This window comes from Heterodontus francisci, chromosome 1 (genome assembly GCF_036365525.1).
Source record: "Heterodontus francisci isolate sHetFra1 chromosome 1, sHetFra1.hap1, whole genome shotgun sequence".
NCBI lineage: Eukaryota > Metazoa > Chordata > Chondrichthyes > Heterodontiformes > Heterodontidae > Heterodontus > Heterodontus francisci.
Genome location: NC_090371.1, coordinates 85998425 through 86012893, shown reverse-complemented (window position 1 = coordinate 86012893; position 14469 = coordinate 85998425). Strand labels below are relative to the sequence as shown.

Sequence of the window (14469 nt, the reverse complement as noted above, 5' to 3'; positions counted from 1 at the left end):
TCTCTGAACTGCTTTCAATGCAAGTATATCCCTCCTTAAGTAAGAAGACCAACACTATAGGTGCGGTCTCACCAATGCCCTGTACAGTTGTAGCAAGACTTCTCCATACCCCTTGCATAAATTGGCAACATTGAATTTGCCTTCCTAATTACTTGCTGTATCTGCATGCTAACTTTTTGCAATTCATGTACAAGGACACCCAGATCCCTCTATACTGCAGCATTCTGCAGTCTTCCTCCATGGAAATAATATTCTACTTTTCTATTCTTCCTGTCAAAGTGGACAACCTCACATTTCCCACATTATTCTCCATCAGCCAAATTTGTTGCCCGCTCACTTATCTACATCTCTTTGCAGATACTTTGTGTCCTTCTCACAACCTGCTTTCCTACCTAGCTTTGTATCTTCCGCAAATTTGGGTGCAATACACTCAGTCCCTTCATCCAAGTCATTAATATTGATTACAAATAGTTGAGACCCCATCACTGATCCCTGTGGCACTCCACTAGTTAGTTTGCCAACCTGAAAATGACCCATTCATTGCGACACTGTTTCCTGTTAGTTAGCCAATCCTCTAGCTATGCTAACATATTACCTCCAATACCATAAGCTCTTGTGTAGTCACCTTTTATGTGGAACCTCATCAAATACCTTTGGAAATCCAAATACAGTACAGCTACTGGTTCCCCTTTATCTACTCTGCTTGTTACATCCTCAAAGAACTCTCATAAATTTGTCAAACATGATTTCCCTTCCATAAAACCATGTTGGCTCTGCCTGATGGATTACAATTTTCTAAATGTCCTGCTACTACTTCCTTAATAATGAATTCCAGCATTTTCCCAATGGTTGATGCTAGGCTAACTAGACAATAGTTTCCTGTTTTCTGTTGACCCCCACCCCCATTTTCTTGATCAGAGGTGTTACGACTGCGGTTTTCCAATCGACTGGAACTCTTCCAGAATCTAGGGAATTTTGGATAGTGAAGTTCCTCCCTCCCTTTTGCCTCTTGATTTCTGCTATTCTTGGGATGCTTTTGGTGACTTGATTTTCCCAGTCCACCTTAGCCAATGCTGTCTTCATGCCCTTGTAAATGCATTTATTTAGGTTTCAGACACTAGTTTCGGACCCAAAATTCTCATCCTCAAACTAAATGTTATATTGTAAATTATATAATGTTATGATCACTCTTGCCGAAAGGATCCTTTACTATGAGATTAATTAATTAATCCTGTCTCATTACACATTAGCAGCCTGCTCCCAGATTGGTTCCAGAACATATTGTTCTAAGAAACTGCCCCTAATACAATCTATGAACTTATCCTCCAGGCTACCTTTGCCAATTTGAATAGTCCAATCTATAAAAAGATTAAAATCGCCCATGAATGGCCTCCTTCTGTGCCAAAATCACTCTATGACTCTAAACCTTTATAAAACTATGTGGATAGCACGTTTAGGGAGGTGATTATACTGCAGGTTAGGAGCGTGCAGGCAGAGAGAGAATGGGTGTGACCACCAGAAAGTCGAGGAGGTGCAGGCAGGTAGTGCAGGAGTCATAAAATTGTTACAACACAGAAGGTCAATCGACCCATTATGTCTGCATTGGCCCTGCTAAGGAGCAATTCACGTACCGCCACTCCCCATATCCCTGCACATTTCTCCTTTTCAGAATTAATATTGAGAAAATGTAGAAAAGTTTACAGCACAGGAAGCCGCTCTGCTCATCGTGTCTGCGCCTACTGAAAAAAGAACCATCCAGCCTACTCCCACTTTCCAGCAATTGGTCTGTATCCCTGGAGGTTATGGGGCTTCAGGTGCACATCCAGATACCTCGTTATGATCCTATAGTTTTTTTTCAGGGAAGTATGCAGTGTGCCTTTAAAGCTTTAATAGGATCAGTAATGCTTTAAGGCAGCAAGCTCCAGGGACTGAGTCAAAGAATGCAATCTTGTTGCCATAGGATACAGCCAGCTTCAAATATGGATTCTCGTTGCTGTAAGATACAGCCACTCAGGACCAAAGACACAAGATACATTGTTGTCGATTGACATTTGAAACTAGCTGAAAAGCTGGCTTTTGAGACAATTAACAGAGATGCAAACAGACAGCTGGACCAGCATATACTGAAGGAAATGAGAGCTCTCTCTCGGTTTATTTAAACCCTATTTATTATGCTCTCAGAATTCTGATGTCAAGCCAGATTACTTTCTTAAAAGAAAATAACCAATTCCTTTAACTACTGAACTGTAATTGCTGAAATTCATCGCTGGAAAAGAAGCGCATCAATTCAACTGCTGAATTAGACTACAGTCTGTTCCACTGTCAAAGAACCTTCTTTTTCCCCCCATCGGACGGCTGTGAGGACAAGCAACCTTGGACGATTCCACATTGGAAGATTTCACTTTGACAGGAGCTTAAATACGCAAGGACACTAATTTTTCTATTTTAAATGTTGTTTATATCTTAGTAGTGTTTAAGAATTTATTTTTTCTAATTAAACAGTTAATTTGTTGATCTAAAGACACCTGGATGGTTAGCCTCATTCGGGGGTTAATAGATACTACAATTTGGCTGGTCTTTCTTTAATTTGGAAATTTTAAAAATGACATGTTAGGCGATCTGCAGAGGGATGGGACTGAATCAACAGTGCATTTCTCCCACCAATATCAGAATCGTATATTTTGATTGGGGGCCTTTTCCTGAGTGGTCGGTCATAACATCCAGACACCTTTTAAATATGTTGAGGGTTTCTATCTCTACAGCCTTTCAGGCAGTGAGTTACAGACCCTCACCACCCACTGGATGCAAAAATCTTTCCTCATCTCCCCTCTGGTTCTTCTACCAATCACTTTAAATCTATGCCCCCTGGTCACTGAACTCCCTGCTAACGTAAATAGACCCTTCCCATCCACTCTATTCAGGCCCCTCACAACTTTGTCCATCTCATTCAAATCTCCCCTCATCCTCCTCTGTTCCAAGGAGAACAACCCCAGCCTATCCAATCTTTACTCATAGTCGTAAATTTCCAGTCCTGGCAACATCCTTGTAACTCTCCTCTGTACCCTCTCTAGTGCAATTACATCCTTTCTGTAATGAGGTGATCAGAACTGCACACATGACTCAAGTTGTGGCCTAACTAATGTTTGATATAGCTCCAATATAACCTCCCTGCTCTTATATTCTATACCTCAGCTAATAAAGGAAAGTATTCCATATGCCTTCTTAACCACCTTATTGAACTGTCCTGCTACCTTCAAGGATTCCAAGGTCCCTCACTTCCTCTACACCTCTCAGTCTCCTCCCATTTATTGTGTGTCCCTTTGCTTTGTTTGACCCTCCCCCCACCAAATGCATCACCTCACACTTCTCCGGGCTGAATTCCATTTGCCACTTTTCTGCTCACCAGACCAGTCCTCTGAGTCTATCTCGCTCATAAACCAGCTTTCCATTTTGGATGCTGGTGAGGGCAATGTTTCCTCAGAATTGTGTAGCACGAGCCAAGTTCGGAGCACCAAGGGTGGGAAGGAAGAAGAGTGGAAGAGAAATAGCAGTAGGGGATTCGATTGTTAGGGGAGCAGACAGGGGTTTCTGTGGCCGTAAATGTGATGTAAATGTTGCCTCCCTGGTGCCTGGATCAATTATATCACACAGCGGCTGCAAGACATTGGTAAGGGGGAGGGTGAACAGCCAAAGGTCGTGGGCCACATTGGTACACATGACATAGGTAGAAAGAGGGATGAGGTCCTGAAAGCAGATTTTAGAGAGCTAGGTAAGACATTAAAAAGCAGGACCTCAGAGGTAGTAATCTCTAGTTTACTCCCAGTGCTATGTGCTAGTGAGCATAGAAATAGGAGGTTACAACTGATGAATGCATAGCTGCAGAGATGGTGCAAGAGGGAGGGCTTTTGATTCCTGGGGCATTGGGACCAGTTCTGGGGGAGGTGGGACCTGTATAAGCCAGACAATTTGCACCTTAATAGGGCCGGGACCAATATCCTTGCCGGGAGATTTGCTAATGCAAATTGGGCAGGGTTTAAACTAGTTTGGCAGGCGGATGGGAACCCGAAGGTAGACTCAGATGGGACAAAATCAGAAATGGAAATTGAAGGCAGAAAATTAGTCAAAGAGTCTGAAGGCAGAGGAAACAAAGGATAGAAAATAAAAACAAAAGTTTGGCAGTGCTCAAGGGTATATACTTCAATGCAAGGCATATAGTAAATAAAGCAGACGAGCTGAGGACACAGACAGAAATGTGGCAGTATGATATCATAGCTATTACAGTGACATGGCTTAAAGAAGGGCAGGAATGACAGCTTAACGTTCCTGATTACAGTTTTCAGACGAGATAGAGAGGGGTTAAAAAGGGTGGTGGGGGGGGGGGGGGAAAGAGAGACAATTTTGGAACATAGGAACAGGAGTATGCCATTCAGCCCATCGAGCCTGCTCTGTTATTCATCCACTTCAATGCCTTTTCCCCACACCATTCCCATATCTATTTGCGGCATTGGTATTTCAGATAGATAGATAGAAGATAGAACATTACAGCGCAGTACAGGCCCTTCGGCCCTCGATGTTGCGCCGACCTGTGAAACCATCTGACCTACACTATTCCATTTTCATCCATATGTCTATCCAATGACCACTTAAATGCCCTTAAAGTTGGCGAGTCTACTACTGTTGCAGGCAGGGCGTTCCACGCCTCTACTACTCTCTGAGTAAAGAAACTACCTCTGACATCTGTCCTATATCTATCACCCCTCAACTTAAAGCTATGTCCCCTCGTATTTGCCATCACCATCCGAGGAAAAAGACTCTCACTATCCACCCTATCTAACCCTCTGATTATCTTATATGTCTCTATTAAGTCACCTCTCCTCCTCCTTCTCTCTAACGAAAACAACCTCAAGTCCCTCAGCCTTTCCTCGTAAGACCTTCCCTCCATACCAGGCAACATCCTAGTAAATCTCCTCTGCACCCTTTCCAAAGCTTCCACATCCTTCCTATAATGCGGTGACCAGAACTGCACGCAATACTCCAGGTGCGGCCGCACCAGAGTTTTGTACAGCTGCAGCATGACCTCGTGGCTCCGAAACTCGATCCCCCTACTAATAAAAGCTAACACACCATACGCCTTCTTAACAGCCCTATTAACCTGGGTAGCAACCTTCAGGGATTTATGTACCTGGACACCAAGATCTCTCTGCTCATCTACACTACCAAGAATCTTCCCATTAGCCCAGTACTCTGCATTCCTGTTATTCCTTCCAAAGTGAATCACCTCACACTTTTCCGCATTAAACTCTATTTGCCATCTCTCAGCCCAGCTCTGCAGCCTATCTATGTCCCTCTGTAACCTACAACATCCTTCGAAATCTGTCAATCTCTGCTTTAAACATACTCAATGACTGAGCTTCCCACAGCCCTCTGGTGTAGAGAATTCCAAAGATGCATAACCCTCTGAGTAAAGAAATTTTTCCTCATCTCAGTGGCTTTCCCCTTATTTTGAAATTGTGTCCCCTGGTTCTAGACTCCCCGAGAAGAAACATTTTACCTGCATCTACCCTGTCTATCCCTTTAAGGATTTTGTATGGTTTCAATGAGACCATCACTCATTCTTCGAAACTAACTTTGGTTAGAGAAGCAATTACAGCTGTGAGGAGGGATGATATGTTAGAAGGGTGATCCATTGAGGCCTAATGAATTGAGTTTAGGAACACTACACTACTGGGAGTGTACTATAGACCCCCGAACAGTCAGAGGGATATAGAAGAGCACATATGTAGACAAACATCTGAGAAGTGCAAAAGCAATAAGGCAGTATCAGTATGGGATTTTAACCACCCTAATAGTAACTGGGATAGTTTTAGTGTGAAAGAAGTGGATGGAACAGAATTCTTAAGGTGCATTCAGGAGAACCTTTTTAGCCAGTACATAGCAAGTCCAACAAGGGAGGACACAGTTCTGGACTTGGTTTTAGACAATGAAGCTGGGCAGGTGGAAGAAGCGGCAGTGGGGGAGCATTTTGGTGGTAATGATCATAATTCAGTTAGTTTTAACATAATTATGGAAAAGGGCAGATAGAACAGGAGTTAAAGTTCTAAATTGGGGTAAGGCCAATTTTACTAAGCTGAGAAGTGATTTAACAAAAGTGGACTGGAAACAGTTACTTGAAGATAAATCAGTGTCAGAGCAGTGGGAAGCAAAGGGGAGATTCAGGGGTCCAGAGTAAACATGTTCCCATAAAGAAAAAGGTAGGGCGGCCAAATCCCCTTGATGTCAAGGAGCTTACAGGCTATGACAAGGCAGAAAAGGAAAGCTTATGCCAGGCACCGAGAACTCAATACTACAGAAAGCTGAGAGGAGTATAGAAAGTGGAGGGGTGAAATCAAAAAGGAAATTAGGAAAGCAAAGACAGGGCATGAAAGAATATTACCAAATAAAATGGAGAACCCAAAGATGCTTTATCAATACATTAAGAGTAAGAGGATAACTAAAAAAAAGCGTCGGGGCCATAAAAGACCAAAATGGTAACCAATGTGTGGAGATGGAAGACGTGGGTATGGCTCTTAATAAATACTTTGCATCTGTCTTCAGAAAAGAGGACGACTATGCAGACACTGTAGTTATGGAAGAGGAGTGTGAAGTATTGAATTTGATAAACATAGGGAGAGAGGACTTATTACGGCATTTAGCATCTTTGGAAGTGGATAAATCACCAGCGCCAGATGAAATGTACCCCAGGCTGTTAAAAGAAGCCAGGGAGAAAATCGCAGAAGATCTGACCATCATTTTCCAGTCCTCACTGGATACAGGTGTGGTGTCAGAGGATTGGAGGTCTGCTAACATTGTACCTTTGTTTATAAAGGGAGTGAGGGATAGACTAAATAAAATACAGGCCAGTCAGTCTAACCTCAGTAGTGGGAAAATTATTGGAATCAATTCTGAGACACAGGATAAACTGTCACTTAGAAAGTCACCGATTAATCAAGGATAGTCAGCACGGATTTGTTAAGGGAAGGTCGTGCCCGACTAACTTGAGTGAATTTTTTGAGGCAGTAACAAGGAGGATTGATGAGGGTAGTGCAGTTGATGTAGTCTACATGGATTTTAGTAAGACTTTTAACAAGGTCCCACATGGCTGACTGGTTAAAAAAATAAAAGCCCATGGGATCCAGGGGAATGTAGCAAGGTGGATACAAAATTGGCTCAGTGGCAGGAAACAAAGGGTAATTGTTGACGGGTGTTTTTGCGACTGGAAGGCTATTACCAGTGGAGTGCTGCAGGGCTCAGTACTGGGTCCCCTGCTTTTTGTGGTAATATATTAACGATTTGGATATAAATTTAGGGGGAATGATCAAGAGGTTTGCAGACGACACAAAAATTGGTTGCATGGTTGACAGCGAGGAGGATAGCTGAAGACTGCAGCAAGATATTAATGGACTGGTCAGGTGGACAGAAAAGTGGCAAATGGAATTTAATCCAGAGAAGTATGAGGTGATGCATTTGGGGAGGTCAAACAAGACAAACGAATACACAATAAATGGGAGGATACAGAGAGGTGTAGAGGAAGTGAGGGACCTTCGAGTGTATGTCCACAGATCCCTGAAGGTAGCGAGACAGGAGATAAGGTGGTTAAGAAGGCATGTGGAATCCTTTCCTTTATTAGCTGAGGCATACAAGGGTAGGGAGGTTATGCTGGAACTGTATAAAACATTGGATAGGCCACAATTTGAGTACAGTGTGCAGTTCTGGTCACCTCATTACAGAAAGGATGTCATTGCACCTGAGAGACTACAGAGGAAATTTACAAGGATGTTGCCAGGACTGGAAAATTGCAGCTATGAGGAAAGATTAGACAGGCTGGGGTTGTTCTCCTCGGAACAGAGGAGGTTGAGGAGAGATTTGATTGAGATGTACAAAATTGTGAGGGGCTGGATAGAGTGGATGGGAAGTGTCTATTTACCTTAGCAGAGAGGTCAGTGACTAGGGGGCATAGATTTAAAGTGATTGGTAGAAGGATTAGAGAGGAGATGAGGAAATTTGTTTTTTAACCCAGTGGGTGGTGGAGGTCTGTAACTCACTGCCTACAAGAGTGGTGGAGGCAGAAAACCTCATCTCATTGAAAAGGTGTCTGGACGAGCACCTGAAGTGCCGTAGCCTGCTGGGCTATGGACCAAATGTTGGAAAGTAGGATGGGGCTGTGTGGCTCTTTTTTGTTTTTTGGCCGGCACTGACACAATGGACCATGTGAGCTTTCTCTGTGCCATTAAATTTTTATGTTTCTATGAAAACACTGGTTAGGCCTCAGCAGGAGTACTGTGGCACCACACTGTAGGATGGCTGTTAAGGTCTTAGAGCGCAGAAGGGATTTACGAGAACGGTACCAGGGATGAGGGACTTCGGTTATGTGGAGAGTCAAGACAAGCTGGAGTTGTTCCCCTTAGACCAGGGAGGTTAAAAGATTTGATAGAGGTGTTCAAAATCACGAATGGTTTTGGTAGAATTAATAAGCAGAAACTGTTTCCAGTGGCAGAAGGGCTAATAACCAGAGGAGACAGATTTAAGGTGATTGACAAAAGAGGCAGAGGTGACATGAGGATTTTTCTTTTTTTTTTAACACACACAGCGAGTAGTTGTGATCTGGAATTCACTGCCTGAATGGGTGGTAGAAGTTAATTCAAAACTAACTTTGAAAAGGGAATTGGATCAATACTTGAAGGGAGAACATTTACAGGGTAATGGGCAAAGGACAGACTGGGACTAATTGGATAGCTCTATCAAAGAGCCAGCATCGGCATGATGGGCCGAATAGCCTCCATCTGTGCAGTATCACTCTTTCATCGTCAACAACAGAAAGCCCAGCCATCTCCCCTTGATTTTCAATGGCACCACCACTGCCAAGTCCACACCATCAATATTTTGCGGGCATTACCAATGATCAGAAGCTAAACAAAATGCAGTATTAACACTGCTACAAGTTCAGGGCAGAGATAATGACTAGTGTCTCATCTCCTGACTCCTTAAAAACGCTGCACCATCTATAAGGCTCAAGTCAAGAGCGTGATGGAATACTCACCACTTGCCTGGATAGGTGCAGCCACAACAACATTCGAGAGAGACACCATCCAGGTCAGAACAGTTTGCTTGATCACTGCCCCTGCCACTGGGTTCAATATCTATCCCCTCCATCACTGGTGTACTGCAGCTGCAGTATGCACCATCTACAAGATGCACTTTCGCAACTCATCAAGGTTATATCGATTGCATCTTTGTCTTGTGCGACTTCTAGTACTGAGAAGGACAACAGCAGCAATGTTGTGGGAACACAATCGCTTCCAATGTTGCTAGGTAAATATCCCAGAATTCCCTAACAAAATTATGGGAGGACCATCATGAAAGGATCACAGTTTTTCAAGTAGGTCCACCACAACCTTCTCATGCAATTAGGGATAGGTGATAAATGCAATCTTGCCAGTGTCACCTACATCCCGAAAACAAAACATATGAAATTTGGATATAAAGACACTGTGTTGCAACATACAATGGCTTTGAATTCTCAACTTTGAAGCAAGTCTGGATTCAGTGAGAGGGCAAATACAAAATGGCTGGACAATAAACAGGGGCAACTAGAATGAAACTAGTCCAATTTCGACAGTTTTTAAAAGGAATAATTTTACCTTTGTTAATAACATGAAGATGACATCACCACTATCTGTGTGGAGGACCTTGACAACTTCTTCATAAAGACTGACAAATTCATCTGGAGATATATTTGGAGTGAAGTATGGCGACAAAAGGTTGCATAGTCTTCTATTCTGAAGAACTTTTTTCAATATAGTTTTGCTTTCTGTTTTAGCACAACTAAGAAAAACCTGAACAAATCACAGACAGAAGAAAAATATTCACTAATCAAATGAACTTTTAATCCTTTAAAAATCTGAAATTCTATTTGTATCAAGTGGAGATTTAATAATCAAATTATGGAGTAAATATAATTCAATATATATTAAAAGTTGTTCTATGATTTAGTAGAAAAAATTAGGAATCCTAACAATGTTCAACATTGAACTTAAGTAGTCTTGGATTTACTAATTCGAAACTCTGATGACTCCGTCAGGATCCTTTAAAATTCAAAAGGGACATATTACAGTTAGTTATGTTATTGTCTGAGCACTTAATACTGTGCAAAATTTCCCCCTCCATTTGCCTTTTGAAATAAATGGGTTAATACCTCCCATAGTGAAAAAGTAATTTGGTACAGATGTATTAAGTATTAGTAAGATATCATTGCCATTAGATGTTTTACCCTAAAACTATTGCAAGAATACTTGGTTTTTATGTACATTTAGGAAAAATAATTGCACGATGCCAATACACATAGGATCTTTGACAGGAATTTCTGTCATCATCAATTGCATCTCCTTTTTTTGTTCAACACTTAGGTTTTCCATCACATGTAATGTTAATGCATTGCACTTGCAAACATAACAGAATTAGAAGAACATATCTTACCTTTCCAGTCTACATACAATAGCAAATCAAAATATTACAGATGCCCTAAAACTTACATTTATCAATTGCTCAACGAATAAATGCACCTCATGGTGTGCTGCTATGCCAAACAGAATAATAAATAGCATGTTTGATTCGGTCCCTCTTGTGTTGATTTAGATGATCCCTGTTCATTCTCACAACAAATTTCCTTCTCCATTATTTTAATAAAGGATCAACCTGTTCATTTTAATTGAGTTAATGCTTCTGTTAAAATAGAGGAATTTGGACCAGAGGGAAGGGCACTTCAACTCGCTTCAGGGCCATTAGGAAGGGAAATAAAATTAGCCAAGGCTTGTGTCCCTGATTGGTACCTTGCAACCTCTGTTAATTGGTACGAGCACAAAATGGGATTTCCTGTTTTGTACTGCTAAAATTATTTGAGAGAAGACTTTCACCCATGATGCACCAAGGTGACAGCAAGATCAGGTTTGTCTTCAATCTCACTTATTGTTGATTTGTGAGCTGACATTAATGGTTAAGGTCCACACACACTTGGGCCTATGGAACTACAGCTCAGTTATGAGTAATTAACCTCAGAACAGAAGGAAAGATAGAAGAAAATCCCAAACACACAGCATTTATTAAAATATACAAAAATGATGCTCAACAGATTTATGCTGTTGTGTGTATTTACTTGTTTTAGACATCAGTGACATCCAAGAAAACAAGTCATACCTGTCCAAGAATTTCAATGCATGATGTGAAGAACTGCCTTGTTGGTGGATGCCGCTGTGTTTCATCACAGACAAAAGACACAATCTCATAGAACAAGGCAATGCCCACTTTCTGATAAGTTTCTGTGTGCTGCAGCTTGAAGGCATTCACCAAGGCCCTGGAAACAATCATAACTAGAATGAGGAAAGTAAGCAAGTAAAGGATGACAGTATATTAGAAATCTTAAGAATGTGACTGATACTAAAAGCTCAAACACAATGCTAATGATTATACACACACACGTGTTTATATATATTTTCTCACATACATGTATACACACACGCACGCACACACAATTTGTTTCCACTAATCGGCAAATTGTTAACAAGGTGGCACATACTCAGGGATACCACTAAAAGAATGAAATGAGAGGTGAAAATACTTTATTCCCCCCCCCCACAGGGAGTTAATTGGGTGAGATGGTGGTGTAGTGGTAATGTCACTAAACTAGTAATTCAGAAGCCCAGGCTAATGGTTTTGGGATGTATGTTCCAATCCCACCATGGCAGCTGGTGAAATTTAAATTCAATTAATGAATAAATTCAAGATTTTAATTTGTTAAAATCTGGAATTGAAATAGAGTCTCATGAAACTATCATCGATTGTTGAAAAAACCCATCTGGTTCACTAATGTCCTTTAAGGAAGGAAATCTGCCATCCTTGCCTGGTCTGGCCTACATGTGGCTCCAGACCCACAGTGATGTGGTTGACTCTTAACTGCCCTCTGAATTGGCCAAGCAAGCCACTCAGTTGTCAAGGGCAATTAGAGATGGGCAACAAATGCTGGCCTTGCCAGTGATGCCCACATCCCAAGAAAGAATATATGAAAAAAATTAGAACAAAAGCAAAATACTACAGATGCTGCAAATCTGAAATAAAAACAGAAAATGCTAGAAATACTTAGCAGGTCTGGCAGCATCTATGGAAAGTGAAACAGAGTTAACGTTTCAGGCCTGTGACCTTTCATCAAAACTGAGAGAAGATAGGAATATAATAGATTTTGAGCAAATGAAAGGGAAGAGGGTGGGAAGAACAACAAAAGGCGAGGTCTGTGACAGAGCGGAGGGCAGGTTTATGATGCAAGGCCAAAGGAAGCAATAATGGGACAAGTCAAGGATGTCTAGAGGAGATGTGAAAGGCAGGATCTTGAATAGCTGCCATCCAAACGCAGTAAAGGAAATGAGAGAAACAAGGAAAAAAAGCAAACCAGCAAAGAAATGAGAAACAAAATGGGGGAAGAAGTTATGATCTAAAATTGTTGAACTCAGTGTTGAGTCCAGAAGACTGTGAAGTGCCCAGTTGAAAGATGAGTAGTTGATCCTCGAGCTTGCATTGAGCTTCTTAGAACAATAAATTGCAGAACCTACCCGGGAACTGGCTATTTTAGATTTGGTAATCTGCAATGAGACAGGATTAATAAGAGATCCCGTAGTTAAGGATCCTCTAGGGGGAAGCGATCATAAACATGGTAGAATTTCAAATTCAGTTTGAGGGTGAGCAACTCAGATCTCAAACCAGTGTCTTCAACTTAAATAAGGGCAATTACAGAGGTATGAATAAAGAGTTGTCTAAAGCGGGCTGGGAAAATAGACTACAGGGAAAGTCAGTAGATGAGCAGTGGCAGACTTTTAAGCAGATATTTCATAACACTCAGCAAACATTTATTCCGGTCAGAAGGAAGGACTCGATGAGAACGATGAACCACCCATGGATAACAAAGGAAGTTAAGGAGAGTATCAAATCAAAAACAAAGGCGTACAAATCAACAAAAGCCAGTGGTAGGCCAGAGGATTGGGAATTTTTCAGAAACCAGCAGCGGATGACTAAAAAAACTAAAGAGGGAGAAAACTGATTATGTAAATTGGCAAGAAATATAAAAAACAAACAGTAAGAGCTTCTACGGGTATATAAAAAGGAAGAAAGTAGCTAAAGTAAGTGTGGGACCCTTAGAGGATGAGACTGGGGAATTAATAACAGGGAACAGAGAAATGGCAGATAATTTAAACCAATATTTTGCATCGGTCTTCACGGTGGAAGACACAATAAACATCCCGACAATAATAGATGAGCAAGGTGTAAACGGGAGTGAGGAACTTGTGACAGTCTCTATCAAGGCGAAAAGGTGTTGGACAAACTGATGGGACTAAAGGCAGACAAGTCGCCAGGACCTGTTGGCCTGCATTCAAGGGTTTTAAAAGAAGTGGCTGCAGAGATAGTGGAGGCATTGGTCATAATATACCAAAACTCACTGCATTCCGGTAGGGTACAAGCGGATTGGAAAACCATTAATGTGACGCCCTATTCAAGAAAGGAGGGAGACAGGAAGCAGGAAACTACAGACCAATTAGCTTAACATCTGTCATTGGGAAAATGCTAGAGTCCATTATTAAGGAAGAAATAGCAGGACATTTGGAAAAACATAATGCAATCAAACAGAGTCAACATGGTTTTATGAAAGGGAAATCATGTTTGACAAATTTGTTAGAGTTCTTTGAGGATATAACAAGCACAGTGGATAAAGGGGAACCAGTAGATGTTGTGTATTTGGATTTTCAGAAGGCGTTCGATAAGGTGACACATAAAAGGTTATTGCACAAAATAAGAGCTCAGGGTATTGGGGGTAATGTGTTGGCATGGATTGAAGATTGGCTAACACACAGAAGGCAGAAAGTCGGGATCAATGGGTCTTTTTCAGGTTGGAAAGCTGTAACTCGTGGGATGCCACAAGGATCAATCCTCGGGCCTCAACTATTTACTATCTATATCAATGACCTGGAGGAAGGGACAGAATGTAGTGCAATCAAATTTGCTGACAATACAAAAATAGGTTGGAAGGCATGTTGTGATGAGGACACAAAGAATCTGCAAAGGGATGTAGATAGGTTAAGTGAGTGGGCAAAAACTTGGCAGATGGAGTTCAATGTGGGGAAGTGTGAGGCCATCCACTTTGGTAGGAAGAATAATAAGGCAGAGTATTATTTAGATGGAGAAAGACTACAAAATACTGCAGTACAGAGGGATCTGGGTGTTCTTATGCATGAAGTACAAAAAATTAGCATGCAGGTACAGCAACTAATTAGGAAGGCAAATGGAATTTTTGCCTTTATTGCTAGGGGTTTAGAGTTTAAAAATAGGGAAGTCTTGTTACAACTGTACAGGGTGTTGGTGAGGCCACATCTGGAGTACTGCGTACAGTTTTGG

General features: G+C 41.5%; 1 protein-coding gene across 1 annotated transcript in view; it reads right to left on the bottom strand.

The window, feature by feature from the left end:
• The window catches only part of epg5 (ectopic P-granules autophagy protein 5 homolog (C. elegans)), a 229378-nt gene that overhangs the window by 59845 nt on the left and 155064 nt on the right, over window positions 1-14469 (bottom strand). Inside the window, exons 29-30 of the mRNA XM_068032710.1 lie at window positions 11230-11386; window positions 9678-9872 (exon numbers count right to left, since the gene is read on the bottom strand). Of these exons, the coding sequence (XP_067888811.1) occupies window positions 9678-9872; window positions 11230-11386 (352 nt within the window). The remainder of the gene's footprint in view (window positions 1-9677; window positions 9873-11229; window positions 11387-14469) is intronic.